General features: G+C 45.0%; 1 protein-coding gene across 1 annotated transcript in view; it reads right to left on the bottom strand.

Annotated features, from left to right (window-relative positions):
• Nucleotides 1-939: 939 nt before the first annotated feature.
• The window catches only part of LOC131195096 (BPI fold-containing family B member 6-like), a 35789-nt gene continuing 20802 nt past the window's right edge, over nt 940-15926 (bottom strand). The window contains exons 8-15 of the mRNA XM_058176724.1: nt 14122-14295; nt 11003-11047; nt 9945-10100; nt 9051-9124; nt 8201-8231; nt 5452-5512; nt 1778-1863; nt 940-1044 (exon numbers count right to left, since the gene is read on the bottom strand). Of these exons, the coding sequence (XP_058032707.1) occupies nt 940-1044; nt 1778-1863; nt 5452-5512; nt 8201-8231; nt 9051-9124; nt 9945-10100; nt 11003-11047; nt 14122-14295 (732 nt within the window). The remainder of the gene's footprint in view (nt 1045-1777; nt 1864-5451; nt 5513-8200; nt 8232-9050; nt 9125-9944; nt 10101-11002; nt 11048-14121; nt 14296-15926) is intronic.

Genomic DNA, 15926 nt, shown 5'->3' with positions numbered 1-15926 from the left:
CTAAGGTGAAGCGCCCATCAATGTGAGTGATGTTGACTTGGCCACGCCCACACGGTCACATGACCACCGAGCCATGCCTACCCAGCTAGTCATTAGGGCAGAAAACAGGTTGTTAAATTATTTGAATCCCACTACTGTGTGTAGGGTCTCCTTCTTGAGCAGGGGGTTGGACTAGACGATCACCAGACTTTAAATGGATGGACCAAGGAGGCATCTATACTTTTAGCATCCCTGTTGGGGTGTCTATGGGGAAAGGGTGTCAGGAAATTGTTATTTGCCTAACTAGTTGGCCAGGCAATATATAAACTAACCATGTATGTTTGTAGAAAGGCCTGATATTGCTTTAAGGCTGTGATGCATCATGCAAGCATCCTGATTGGCTGAGCTCTGTAGCCAATGTATAAAAAGGACTACTAAATTATGGCTTGTGGGGAATCTACAGGGACGCATTGTATGCATTGTATACAGCATTGTAACCTAATGACATGCTGCAACTGTATATTTGAGCTTTATGATCATTGCTTGATCATGGCTAGTTACTGATTCTTCAAGATACTGACTGTTGTGTATTGAACTGTGTTTTGCTGAACTGAAAGAAGACCTTTGTTTGCTGTGCAAGTCTACGTTGGTAAGAAGACTTTGTAACATCCCTGACTGGCTTTATATGTGTATGACCTGGAATTGTTTTTGGACTATGACTTTGCCTTTTCCCTAAAAGTAAAGGAATATCAAACCTCAGTTTGTCTGCAAGTGACAGTTATTGTATACAACCAGTCTCAGTCGTTTTCATGCGTAGGGTACTCTGCTCAACGGTCCACAACCTTGGTTGTGAATCCAGATTACCCTTAACAAAGAGCAGGATAGCCGAAAAGCCCCTGTGAAAACGGGGCACAGATATAATTGCATGGCATTGGGATCTCCCCACCCTTGACCCCTGCTTTATGGCTTGGGGTGGGAAGGCAATGGCATTGCACCATCTGAGCAGCAATCTGTCAGGTCTGCCATCTTTCGCTTGGTGCCTTGCTGGCATCCTGCCATCAAAGGCTAGAAAGGGGAAGGGGGACATGGGGGGAGCAAATGGTCCTGATGGGAAATTGGGAGGAGGGGAATGACAGTTTGCTCCAGCCCCCAAGGCCGTGCACCCTGAAAAAGAATGTGGTTTACCCTAAACATCTCAGCGTTCTCAAAACACCAAGGCGGGCTCTTATTGGCTGAAGACGGGCTGGTCATGGGGTGTGTGTGGGGGAGCTGGGATGTGGGAAAACTTTCCGTATCTTTTCAGCGTGGGGAATTTAGTTCTAGTCTGACTCTACTGCAATCAGCATCTTTTAATAAAACAACTTGTCACTTCATTCAAATGGAGTCGAGGGTCTTTCTTTCCTAAGAGATCAGACTGGGGCAGATCTGACACAAGCAGTCTTCAGGTATAATCAAACCAAATACAAGTTGTCCTTGACTTATGACTACAATTGAGCCCAACATCTATGTTGCTAAGTGAGACCATTGTTAAGTGAGTTTTGCCCTATTGTATGACTTTTCTCGCCACTTTTGTTAAGGGAATCAGTACAGTTGTTAAATGAATGACCAGACTGTTAAGTGAATCTGGCTTCTCCATTAGACTTTGCTTGTCAGATCGTGTGACTCCGGGACATGGCAACTGTCATGAATTTTGATCACATGACCCTGGGGGCTGCTGCAATGGCCCTAAGTGTGAAAAAAAACCCAGTCCTAAGCCCCTGGACCATCTGTACAAGCATATGAGGTTCCATCTACTCACATCCACAAAATTCAGTTCGGGGTCATTTGTGGTGCTTGTCACATTCATGATGCTTGGAAGGGGAATCTGATTCTTGTTCAGGACACCTGCAAGAGAAGAAGCAGCCATTGGATCCGTCTTTCCTTTTCCAATCAAGGCCCTCGGTTGTTTCCTTCAAGGGAGACATCCGCACCCCACCCCACCCCAAGAGGCGGAGGATTCATCTACTGACAATTGCTTTACCTCCTAAACAATCCCATCCATGAATTCATATATAGATAGATAGAGATAGATAGAGATAGAGATAGAGAGAGAGAGAGAGAGAGAGAGAGAGAGAGAGAGAGAGAGAGAGAGAGATATAAAGATAGAGATATAGATAGAGAGAGAGAGAGAGAGAGAGAGAGAGAGAGATAAAGATAGAGATAGAGATAGATAGAGATAGAGATAGAGATAGAGATAGAGATAGAGATAGAGATAGAGATAGAGATAGATAGAGATACCAATTAAATAAAAAGTGTATTCATCTCTATTTACTCATTTCTGGAAAACCTCCAGCTCCCTCAGTTATGTCCCCTTTCAAGAATTTCTAAGGTTTCAGATACAGATTAACAGTTGGAAAGGACCTTGGAGGTCATCTAATCCAACCCCCCGCTCAAGCAGGAGACCTTACACCATTTCTGACAGATGGCAGTCCAATCTTTTCTTGAAAGCCTCCAGTGATGAAGCTCCCACAACTTCTGAAGGCAACTTCTGTTCCCTGGGTTGATTGTTCTCCCCATCAGAAAATTTCTCCTTATTTCCAGTTTGAATCTCTCCTTGATCAGTTTCCATCCATTGTTCCTTGTCTGGCCTTCTGGTGCCTTGGAAAATAACTTGACCCCCTTCCTCCTCTCTCTGGCAGCCCCTCAGATATTGGAAGACTGCTGTCCTGTCTCCCCTGGTCCTTCTCTTACCTAGACCAGCCAGGTCCAGTTTCTGCAACCGTTCATGGTAAGTTTTAACCTCCAGTCCCCTCATCATCCTGGTTGCTCTTCTCTGCTCTCTTTCTAGAGTCTCAACATCTTTTTTATATTGTGGTGATCAAAACTGGATGCAGGACTCTAGGTGTGGTCTTACTAGAGCTTTATAGAGTGGTATTAGTACCTCCCTTGATCTTGATTGTATCCCTTTGTTAATGCAATTTAGGATTGCTTTGGCTTTTTTGCTGCCACTGCACACAGCTGGCTCCTATTTAACTGGTTGTCTACTAAGACTCCAAGATCCCTCTCACAGTTCCTGCTGTTAAGCCTGTTTTCACCCAGTTTATATGTGCACTTTGGGTTTTTCTTGCCTAAGTGTAGGACTTTTGTTTCCTTTTGTTTTGAGAATAGCTTTCTCACAGAGACCCTCGTCTGGGGAATCGAGCAGCATGAATCTTTCTACAGACAATCATTTAAATATGAGCCAGCCGTGTGCGGCAGCAGTCAAAAAAGCCAATGCAATCCTAGACTGCATTCACAGAGGGATAGAATCAAGATCATGTGAAGTGTTAATACCACTTTATAAGGCTTTGGTAAGGCCAGCCCTTGAATATTGCATCCAGGTTTGGTTATCACAATACAAAAAAAAGACCTTGAGGCTCTAGAAAGAGTGCAGAGAAGAGTAACAAAGATGATTAGGGGACTGGAGGCTAAAACATATGAAGAACGGTTGCAGGAACTGGGTATGTCTAGTTTAATGAAAAGAAGGACTAGGGGAGACATGATAGCAGTGTTCCAATATCTCAGGGGCTGCCCCAAAGAAGAGGGAGTCAAGCTATTCTCCAAAGCACCTGAGGGCAGGACAAGAAGCAATGGGTGGAAACTCATCAAGGAGAGAAGCAACTTAGAACTAAGGACAAGTTTTCTGACATTAATCCTTGGAAAGGCTTGCCTTCAGAAGTTGTGGGTGTTCCATCGCTGGAGGTTTTCAAAGAGAGAAAAAATAACCATTTGTCTGAAATGGCATAGGGTTTCCTTCTTGAGCAGGGGTTTGGGCTAGAAGACCTCCAAGGTCCCTTCCAGCTCTGTTGTTCTGTTGTTTTTTATTTATTTATTTATTTTATTTTGTCACAACAATATATGTAGGCATCATACAAAAAGATTATATAGTATATAAACATATATATGAGTAAATATAAGGAGGTATAAGCATATATATATATATATAGTGAAGTCTCATTAGTCATCTTCAGGCTTCAGCTCGTGCTTTTGCTCCCAGAAGCACGAAGCTGAAGCCTGAAGATGACGAATGAGACTTCAAACGCCGCCAAGACACTTCCAATTTTACACGGAGAAAACCCAACAACCAAAGACCTATATACAAACACCCGTGAAAACCTCAGAAAACATATATATATATATATATATATATAGGAAGAAGAAAAGAAAAACAATAGGACAGGAACGGTAGGCACGTTTGTGCGCTTATGCATGCCCCTTATGGTCCTCTTAGGAATGGGGTGAGGTCAATAGTAGAAAGTTTTTGGATAAAACTTTTAGGATTATGGGAAGAGACCACAGAGTCAGGTAAAGTGTTCCAAGCACTGATGATTCTGTTACAGAAGTCATATTTTCTGCAATCTAGATTAAAGCGGTTAACATTAAGTTTAAATCTGTTGGTTGCTCTTGTATTATTGCAGTTAAAGCTGAAGTAGTCTTTAACAGGAAGGACATTACAATAGATGATTCTGTGAGTTAAGCTTAGGTCTTGTCGAAGGCAAGTTGTTCATGAATGACAAGAGAGTGGGCTGCGTGTCCTGACTTAATCAGCCTCTCAAGGCAGAAGAGCAAAACAGAAACTTAGAAGGAATGTTTCTCAATTGAGACAACCTTAAAGTCTGCTCTTTCCTTTATCAAAACAGCTAAAGAAACAGAGCTGGTATGTTTCTTTCTATTAAGACAATAGCTATAAAAGAGTGGTTAGTATGCAGCATTGCAAGCAAATTCTGCCCACAGTCTGGAGTTCAATCCCAACCAGCTCACGGCTGACTCAATTTTCCATCTTTCCAAGGTTGTTAAAATGAGGACCCAGATTGTTGGGGGCCAGATGCTGACTCTGCAATTTACTCAGAGTAAAGAACTATGGAGGGGTATATAAGTGCTATTGCTATTACAATATCTTCCTTCCTTCCTTCCTTCCTTCCTTCCTTCCTTCCTTCCTTCCTTCCTATTTTCCTTTCTTTTTTATTTCCTTACTATCTCTCCTCCTTCCTTCCTTCCTTCCTTCCTTCCTTTTCCTTTTCCTTTTCCTTTTCCTCTCTTTGTCCTTCCTCTGAGACTTGGTGGTGCAGTGGTGAGAATGCAGTATTGCAAGCTAATTCCACTGACTGCCAGCAGCAGTTCGATCCTGACCGGCTCAAAATCAATTCAGTCTTCTGTCCTTCTGAGGTCAGAAAAATGAGGACCCAGATTGTTGGGGGCCATAGGCTGACTCTGTAACCTGCTTAGAGAAGGCTGTGAAGCACTGTGAAGCGGTATATAAGTCTAAGGGCTATCTCCCTTCCTTCCTTCCTTCCTTCCTTCCTTCCTTCCTTCCTTCCTTCCTTCCTTCCTTCCTTCCTTCCTTCCTTTTTTCCCCACTCCTTTCTGTGCCTCTTGAGCAGGTGATGATACTTCTGAATGGTTTCCCCACTCCAGGGAGCTACCAACACTTGACTTCCAAAGACCAAAACTTACCATTGCCATGTGATATCCAACTATCCATGACAGTTTCCATGTATTTCATTGCTCCTGTTACCTACAACAGCAAGAAGGAACAAGTCAAAATTGGAGCAAGAAAACACCAGGAAATTCACAAGACTCATTTGGGGGGCGTGATTAGAATGGAAGTAGAAACTATGTCGTCTCCCCCTGAAAAAAGAAAAATTTAGCACCCAAAAGCTGTTTACTCTCTGAAAAACAGCCTCTGTAGCCACATCCGAAAGGTTTGTTTTGGAGAACAGTGGTTTCTGACATGTTGTTTGAAGTTGGGTACTCCTGTAGAATAAACCAACGGATTATCAAACAAATTGGTCCAGAATTCTCCCTTGAAGCACAAATTAGAATAGGATAGGATAGGATAAGATAAGATAGGATAGGATGGGATGGGATGGGATGGGATGGGATGGGATGGGATGGGATGGGATGGGATGGGATGGGATGGGATGGGATGGGATAGGATAGGATAGGATAGGATAGGATAGGATAGGATAGGATGATATAAGATATATAGGATAGAATAGGATAGGATAGGATAGGATAGGATAGGATAGGATAGGATAGGATAGGATGATATAAGATATATAGAATAAGATAGGATAGGATAGGATAGGATAGGATAGGATAGGATAGGATAGGATAGGATAGGATAGGATAGGATAGGATAGGATAGGATAGGATAGGATCATATAAGATAGGATAGGATAGGATAGGATAGGATAGGATAGGATAGGATAGGATAGGATAAGATAATAGAATAGAATTTTTTATTGGCCAAGTGTGATTGGACACACAAGGAATTTGTCTTGGTGCATAAGCTCTCAGTGTACATAAAAGAAAAGATACGTTCATCAAGGTACAACATTTACAACACAATTGATAAGATGAGATGAGATGAGATGAGATGAGATGAGATGAGATGAGATGAGATGAGATGAGGGGAGGGGAGGGGAGGAGAGGGGAGGGGAGGAGAGGAGAGGAGAGGAGAGGAAAGGAAAGGAAAGGAAAGGAAAGGAAAGGAAAGGAAAGGAAAGGAAAGGAAAGGAAAGGAAAGGAAAGGAAAGGAAAGGAAAGGAAAGGAAAGGAAAGGAAAGGAAAGGAAAGGAACCAACCAGATGGATGGACTGAGTTACAGTGGTGATGGAGGCACTAATGGAAGAGCTGAAAGACCAGGTTAGGGACAGATCATCATGGGATGGCATCTAATCACATTTCAAGTAACCACTCAGTAATCAGGCTGCAGCCAATGTGGCTGGTCTTGAAATGTGAAGAAAAGACTAACAAGTGGATGGATTTGGGCAGGAGAGCCTCAGGAGGACCATGGCTGTAGTCGACATTGGAGGTAGAAAGTATCTATCAGACGGACAAGAACTTTATACCAATATTTGTAGCTCAGGGTTGAACTGCTAAGTTAGACCTGCGTTAACTGAGTTTTGCCTCACTGTATGACCTTTCTGGCCTCAGTTGTTAAGTGCATTTTGGCTTTCCCGTTGACTAAGTTTGTCAGAAGGTCGCAAAAGAGGTCACATGACCCCGGGACACTGCAACTGTCATAAATATGAGTCAGTTGCCAAACCTCTGAATTTTGATCACACAAACATGGGGTTGCGCAACCATCGTAAGTGTGAAAAGTGGTCAAAAGTCAGTTTTTTCAGGACTGTTGTAACTCTGAACAGTTGCCTTCCGTTGAGGACCTGTATACTGCACGAGTCGAAAAGAGGGCCGTGAAAATATTTACAGACCCCTCACATCCTGGACATAAACAGTTTCAACTCCTACCCTCAAAACGACGCTATAGAGCACTGCACACCAGAACAACTAGACACAAGAACAGTTTCTTCCCGAACGCCATCACTCTGCCAAACAAATAATTCCCTCAACACTGTCAAACTATTCACTAAGTCTGCACTACTATTAATCTTCTCATCGTTCCCATCACCAATCTCTTTCCACTTATGACTGTAACTTTGTTGCTTGTATTCTTACGATTTATATTGATATTGTTTCCTGATTGCTTATTTGTACCCTATGACCATCATTAAGTGTTGTATCATTAAGGGTTAAGTTTGTACCCTATGACTATCATTAAGTGTTGTAAGTATTGTACCTGATGAAGGTATCTTTTCTTTTATGTACACTGAGAGCCTATGCACCAAGACAAATTCCTTGTGTGTATAATCACACTTGGCCAATAAAAAAAATCTATTCTATTCTATTGCTAAACAAATTGTTTTAAGTCAAGGACTATCTATAGTCTGTGGATATATATGGAATAAACTGGATATCATTTCTCTCCAAGCAGAGATGGCATTCAGCCAGTTCGTACCAGTTCGGACAAACCGGTGGGAATCGCAGGTGGGCCTGCCCCGGCTCTATGACATACTATTTAAGGCTGTTTTTGAGGCCGGGCGCATACACGGAAGGCGTGTGCGCGAAGTGAGCATGCACGCGTGGGGCGAACCAGTGGGAAGAATATTGGAAGCCCACCACTGCCTCTTATCTAGGACCTTGCTCTCCTCCACAATTCCCAGCTATGCAACTGATGTTTGCATGGGGCAACATCTCTTTGCAATGTCCAATATTTGGGGTGGGGTAGAAGCAAAATGACTTATTCAGTTATTAATTTGTCTCCCAGTCTCAGCCCAAAGTAACACTTTGCCCGGATGGAGAAGACCATCTGAAATGTTTGACTCCCCTGCCCCAGTATCTTAAATAGCTTCAAACTTACGTCTCCAGCAGGGGAAGAGACCTCCAATGTCCTGTAAAGAGAAGAAGAAGAGGAGAGAACACATCGGTTACGTGCAATTTTACAATGGCCACCTCGGGGGGGGGTGGGTCTTGCTATCTTTTCCATCTGCTGACAAACCAGCATGGATTTGCTTGCAGAGATGTCGGCAACTCAGGGTCAAAAAAAGTCAAGATGGCAGCCAGAAGGACATGAAGGAAGACACTGCGCCAACAAAGCCTGATCTTTGGACAAATTCCTGTGCCCTCCCCCATCCCCACCCCTTGTTGGTTTTCAAAACACGGGAAGTTTTCATGACTGGGTGGTCCTTTGGATTTGACTCCCCCAAATTCCCACAAAGATGAAGAAGACAGGAAGAGAGGGAGGGGAAGGGAAGGGAAGGAAGGAAGGAAGGAAGGAAGGAAGGAAGGAAGGAAGGAAGGAAGGGAAGGGAAGGAGGGAGGGGGGAAGGAGGCAGTTTTTCTAAAAACATCTTATTCTTTATCCCCCAAAATGAAAAACCTAAAGATCAGCTCTTCAATTTTCTCTTCCATTCAAGCCTTCCACCCTGTTTTCCCAGCTGTTAGTTCCTCCATTTGGGTGGGAATTATCTGTTTGCATGAAACTTTGAATCACATATTCTCCAGAGATTAACATTTTTTCCATAATACATATTACTTGCTGCTAGGTTACCCCAATAGAATCCATTTGTTCCTCCAAAGGAGACTATGATTATTTTTTTAAAAAAAAACAACAACCCATGTTTTGGGGTATCTTTTCTCCTCATTTTGGAAAGCAGCCCAGAGCTTTGAGAAGACCCCAAGGGCCCCTCCTTCAGTCGAAGGTTTAGTACTTGCAAGATCCTGCTTTCAGGGAGATGGACAGGTGTTCCTGTTTGATGGCAAAGGTGGTGCTGCATTGGTGCTTCTAGAATTGAAAAGAGGAAGAAGAGGGAGAGAGCAGATGGTCTCTTAGGTCTGACAAGATTTTTGGTCTAGGAGGAGCATTACATTTCCTTCCTTCCTTCCTTCCTTCCTTCCTTCCTTCCTTCCTTCCTTCCTTCCTTCCTTCCTTTCCACTTTCCCTTCTTTCTTCCTCCCTCCCTTCCACCTTCCCTTCTTCCTTTCTTCCTTCCTCTTCCTTCCTTCTTCCCTCCCTCCCTCTCTTCTTCCTTCTTACCCCCTCTCCTCCCTCCCTTCCTTCTGTCCTTCCTTCTCACCTTCCCTTCCTTCCTTCCCACTTTACCTTCTCCCTTCCTCCCTTCTTCCTTCCTCTTCTCCTCCCTTCCTTCCCTCCCACTTTCCCTTCTTTCTTCCTTCCTTCCTCCTCATCTCCCTTCCTTCCTTCTCCCCTTTCCTTCTTCCTCCCTCCCCAAGTTGCTCCAAAGTAGAAAAGTTCTCCTCTGTCCTCAGAATCTAATTCTCATTGTGGCAGATGTTTGATGAAGCCATCTAACATTTCTCCACATCTGTATTTTCAAATGGTCCTTCCCCCCCCACTCACTCTGGACTTAGATACATTCCCAGCTTTCTGTACTAAACAATGTTATTACTTAAACTTCCTTGAGATTATGTTCAGGCACTGGGATGGAATGCATTCCGAACTGGGGGTGGGGTGGGGGCCACACTTCACCCCTCCCCTCTGGCTGAGCCAGAGTTTCATCACGTAAAGATTATTTTGGGAAGGTGAGGATGCCTGAACAGGTGAAGACTTTTGGTTTCTGGCAAAAGAGGGAAGGAAGAGGTACCATCGTAATGGAGAGGATCTGATTCCCACGTTTAACATCCAAGAAGGAAGCTTCGATCTCGGTGGTTATGTAGCTGGCAGAAGACGAAACGGTGACCTTGGGGTTTTCCTGGTGAGTTATCTGGACTTTCAGCTTTTTCCCAGCAGGCAGACCGGCCTGGATAAAATGGGGGAAAAAATCCACACATATTTAAAACCAGGGCATGTACAAAGACTGCACAACAAAGGGAAGCCTTCGGGTTTTGTTCCCCCCCCCGCCCGGCCTCATTTCACTGCCTCGTCCTCCCACCTCGCTTCTGATACTCATCTTGTCCTTCCTGAAGCCCTTGGCTAAAAGGAGGAGGAGGAGGAGGAGGAGGAGGAGGAGGAGGAGGAGGAGGAGGAGGAGGAGGAGAAGAAGGTGGTTTTTAAAAATCAGGCAAAGGTCTTTTGAACAAGCACAAGATAGCCAGTGCTTATGAAGGGTGATCTCTCTCCTGCTCAAGGACTTTTCTTCCCAAGTCAGATCATGAAACATCTGCAAGGAGCTCAGAGAGCATCAAAGGACCCCCACAGTCCTCCTCCTCCTCCTCCTCCCTCCACAAGCCCCCCTCTCTTCTAGCTCTGATGATGCTACCAAGTGGGGTCATGAAAGGTCTGCAAGAAAACAAGAAATCTCAGAGATTTCCTCCTCTTCCTCTTCCTCCCCACTTCTTCTCCACCACCTCCTTCCCTCCTTCCCTCCCTTCTTCGTCACTCCTCCACCTCCTCCACAAACCCCCCTCCCTTCTAGCACTGATGATGATATCCAGTTGACCCCACAGTCTTCCTCCTCCTCCTCCTCCTCCTCGCCCTGAGTCATGACTCCAGGAGAACCTCTCTCTCTCTATATATATATATATCCCATAAAGGTAACTCCCTCCTTGTTCTAGCAACAACTTCTGCTCCAGGAATCCTGGTTCAGATCAGCATCTGCCCAGAGAACATCTCAACTGTGCCAACAAAGAGACATTTTCACACTTCCAAGGACAACTTCCTGGGGAGCTAAGCAACATCACCCAAAAAGCACAAGGAACTTACTTTCGGCAATATTTTTTTGAGCTGGTCTGAGGTTGGAATGGAACCCTAACCAAAAAAGAAAAAGAAAGAAAGAAAAAGAGATAAATACATTAGTAACGAAAATGAGCCAAGAATTACAAGCAAGGTTTCTTTCCCATAAAAATCAACCATGAATAGGATATCCCCAATACACCCAGGCAGCCATTCCTTTCTGGATTAGGGACGGACACACCGCTACAGGTGGTCCCCGACTTACGACCACAATTCAGCCCAAAATTGATGTGGCTAATGAAACATCTGTTAAATAATTTTCGACCTTTTTATGACCTTCCTTGCCACATGGTTAAGTTAGTCACACGGTCGGTAAGGGCACCTGGCTCCCCCATGGACTTTGCTTGTCAGAAGGTCGCGACACACACACACACACACACCGGGATGCTGCGACCGTCGTACATGTGAGTCAGTGGCCAAGCGTCTGAATTTTGATCTCGTGACCGTGGGGATGCTGCAACGGTCGTAAGCGTGAAAAACGGTCAAAAGTTTACCCGGTTACTAAATGAACTGCTCTAAGGAAAGGTGAAACCTTCATTTCAGAGTTCCACCAGTGAGTGAAATCCATCAGGAGGGGAAGAGATTCCACAATTGGGATCAGGATCACAAGCGGAATGCCCCGGACTCCATCTTGTTCTCTCTTCCCCGCTCGTCTTTCCAAAGGAGGCCTTGTCCCCCCTCAATGTTGCCAAGGTTGGAGACCCCGACCCTAATCTCTGAAATTCCCTGATGCTTATTTCATTCATTCATATACTGTATATATATATGTAGGTCTTGGCATTTTCGGGTCTTTTCCCGTGTAAGGTTGAGAGTATCTTGACGATGTTTCAACGAGGTCTCACTCATCATCTTCAGGCTTTGCTCGCAGAAGCACGAAGCCGAAGACACCAGCCTGAAAATGATGAGTGAGACCTCGTCGAAACATCGCCAAGATACTCTCAACTCACATGGAAAAGACCCAAAATGCCGACCTACATACCTATATCCGTGAAAACCTATGAATATATATATATATATATATATATATATATATATATATATATATATATATATATATATATATATATATATATATATATATATATATATATATATTTGAATATATGAATATATATATATAGATATGTATATATATGTAGGTCTTTGGTTATTCGGGTTTCTCCCGCGTAAATTGGAAGTGTCTTGGCGACGCTTTCAACAAAGTCTCATTCGTCATCTTCAGGCTTCAGCTGAAGTTGAAGCAATGAGCTGAAGCCTGACGTCAAAGACACTTCCAATTTCAAAACCTCAGAAAACAAATATATATATGTGCGTGTGTGTGTGTGTGTGTGTGTGTGTGAGTGTCTGTGTGTGTGTGTGTGTGTGTGTGTGTGTGTGTCTGTGTGTGTGTAAAGTTTCCAGATGCTTATTTCTTAATCTCTCTTAATTTCTCTCCTTCCACATGACTGTAACTTTGTTGCTTGTATCCTTACAATTTATATTGATATTGATTGTTTCCTGATTGCTTATTTGTAGCCTATGACTGTCATTAAGTGTTGTACCTTATGATTCTTGATGAAGGTATCTTTTCTTTTATGCACACTGAGAGTTTATGCACCAAAGACAAAATCCTTGTGTGTCTAATCACACTTGGCCAATAAAAAATTCTATTCTATTCTATTCTATTCTAAATAAGAGGAACCACAGTCCACAGTTGGTGGTCCTGAGAGTGGACCACTCTGGGCTGAGTCTTGAGAACGGTTAGCTGCAGAAGCTTCCACAGTCTTGTCTCTGAATCCTTCCTCCCTCCCTCCCTTTCCTCTCTAACCTTCCTTCCTCCTTCTTTCCTTTCTTCTCTAACTTTACTTCCTCCCTCCCTCCCTTCCTTCTCTCTTGAAGATCAAACTTCCTTCCTTCATCCCTCTGTAGGAATTTAGCACCCACCCCCCTCCTAGAAGAATGAAATATTTTAGAAAATATTTAAAAAGGCAGAATATATTTCCCTGGATGAGAAATGGAGAAACATGTTTTAAAGACAAAGCAGCTCCCTGCAACTTCCTGCCACCACCACCACCACCTTTGTCAATGGGCAATTAAGGCTTCAGCCAAGCTCACTCAATCCCCCCACCTTTGTCAATGACCATAATTTGCAACACAATAGAATAGAAACTCACCACATGGCAAGGCTCAGGCAAGCTTGAGAGGCAACCTACAATGTTAGCTAAGACCCCCACCCCCTGGGAGTCTGACAACCAATCAAGGTACTCTTCTTGTGCCCCAGGAAATTCAAAGCTCAGAGAAAGCATAAAGCCAGGGAGTGCACAGGATCTCAGCCCTTTTTCTGTTCAGGATCTCAAGCCATGTGATCCTGACCACCATTAAACCATCTTTCCAAGCAGTCTCCATGTTTCCAGTGTCTTTGTCCCCACTTGGAACTGAACCCAGATGGATATTTCTTCCAACACCTCCCTCCCTCTGTTCCGCCCTCTCTCCCTCCCTCCCTCCTTTCCTCTCTCCCTCTCTTCCTTCTTTCCTTCCTTCCTTCTCTCCCTCCTGAAGATCAAACTTCCTTTCTTCATCCCTCCCTTCAGAGGTGGTTTTCAGCAGGTTCTGACCAGTTCTAGAGAACCAGTAGCAGAAATTTTGAGTAGTTCGGAGAACCGGTAGTAAAAATTCTGACTGGCCCCACCCCCATCTATTCTCAGCCTTCCAAGTCCCAGCTGATCGGGAGGAAATGGGGATTTTGCAGTAACCTTCCCCTGGAGTGGGGAGGGAATGGAGATTTTACAGTATCCTTCCCCTGCCACACCCACCAAGCCACACCCACAGAACAGGTAGTAAAATTTTTTGAAACCCACTACTGCCTCTCTCCCTCTGTTCCGCCCTCCCTCTTTCCCTCCCTCCCTTCTTTCCTTCCTTCCTTCTCTTCCTCCTGAAGATCAAACTTCCTTCCTTCATTCCTCCCTCCCTCTGTTCCTTCCTCCCTCCCTCCCTCCGTTTTTGGCTTTGTCTCCCATAGCCCAAGCTAAGACTCAGCCTCCCAACAGCCAAAGAACAAGAGGGAACTATCACATAGCATCCAAGGGTTTAGGAATGAGTTCTTCAGTCACCTTAACTTTGGTCAGAACGATGTTGAGATGGGGCTGGACCAAGATCATGACTGCATTGAGGGCCCCTGCAGACAGGTAGATCGCTGACATTTTTTCTTTGGTTGGTGGCAGGTTGTCAGGGAGTGGATCACATTCGGACTGGACTGCTTCTCCATTTTTCTTTTCTATTGTAATCTAGAAAAGGAAGCATAAATCCCAGCACTGCCATCATTTCAAAAGCAATTGAAACTTGCCCCAAAGTACACATTGGATTGAAGGGGTGGGGAGCCCATCCCTAACTTTTTTCTGTTCTTGGACATCTGATCTCCACTTCCAACTTTATTCTGGGCTCCGGCCCTCCCCCTCTGACCAAAGTCTGCAATGCAGGGCTTCCTTGACGGCTGGAAAGAAGCCAGAATCTCATTCTTTCCATAATTCTATTTCTTGCTTCTCAGAGAGGAAGGTTTGGGGTTTGGGGAGCAGGTCTTGCGATATCAGCTCCAGGTATTGGACATTTGACCTGGTGCCTTTGATCGTCTGGTTCCCACCTTAGGAGATCATCTCCTAAGGCAGAGGTCTTCAAATTTGGCAGCTTTAAGACTTGTGGACTTCAGCTCCCAGAATTCTGCAGTCAGCTATGCTAGGCTGACTGGAGAAATCTGGGACCTGACGTCCACAAGTCTTAAAGCTGCCAGGTTTGAAGACCTCTGTTCTAAGGGAACCTTCCTTTCCATCCAACCACACTTCCATTGGAAGCTCAAGAGGCTTATGCAAGCAGACTGCAGGAGACACCAGGAGGTCCAGCTGACTCCATCTACCCTGACCGTTTGAGAAGGACAGAAGGTCATTCCCCAACTGTCCAAAGGAAGGGCCGTGGGCTGGATGTGTCATGTGATGGCCATACCCACACCCAGTTTAGCAAGGGGGTGGGGGAAGTCCCGATACATCACATGATGTCACCGCGACGACATGAGTTTCACACCCCTGCCCTAGAAAGTTGACTTCAGAATGGAATGGAATGGAACGGAACGGAACGGAACGGAACGGAACGGAACGGAACAGAACAGAACAGAACAGAACAGAACAGAACAGAACAGAACAGAACAGAACAGAACAAAAAGTGGAGTGGAGTGGAGTGGAGTGGAAGCTGCCACCGTATGCTTGCTTGGGCTTCACTGCTATGAAGTAACAGACTGCCATGAACTAATAGGGTGGATTAGAATAGAATAGGGAAGGGAAGGGAAGGGAAGGGAAGGGAAGGGAGGGGAGGGGAAGGGAAGGGAGGGGAGGGGAGGGGAGGGGAAGGGAAGGGAAGGGAAGGGAAGGGAAGGGAAGGGAAGGGAAGGGAAGGAAGGAAGGAAGAAGGGAAGGGAGGAGGGAGGGAAGGAAAGGAAGGAGGAAGGGAGGGAGGAGGAAGGGAAGGAAGGGAAGGGAGGGAGGAGGGAAGGGAGAGGAAGGAAGGGAAGGGAAGGAAGGAAGGGAAGGAAGGAGGGAGGGAGGAGGAGGGAAGGGAGGAGGGAAGGAAGGAGGAAGGGGAAGGGAAGGAAGGAAGGGGAAGAGGGAAGGAAGGGAAGGGAAGGGAAGGGAAGGAGGGAGGAGGGGAGGGAGGAGGGAAGGGAAGGGGAAGGAAGGAAAGGAAGGAAGAGGGAAGGAGGGAAGGGAAGGGAGGGGAGGGGAGGGGAGGGGAAGAGAGGAGAGGGGATGGAATGGAATGGAATTGAATTAAGAATAGAATAGAATAGAACAGAACAGAACAGAACAGAACAGAATAGAAACAAGAGTTGGAAGGGACCTTGGAGGTCTTCTAGTCCAACCCCCTGCTCAAG

Source organism: Ahaetulla prasina, chromosome 3 (assembly GCF_028640845.1).
Source record: "Ahaetulla prasina isolate Xishuangbanna chromosome 3, ASM2864084v1, whole genome shotgun sequence".
NCBI lineage: Eukaryota > Metazoa > Chordata > Lepidosauria > Squamata > Colubridae > Ahaetulla > Ahaetulla prasina.
This window is presented reverse-complemented; position numbering and strand designations above follow the sequence as displayed.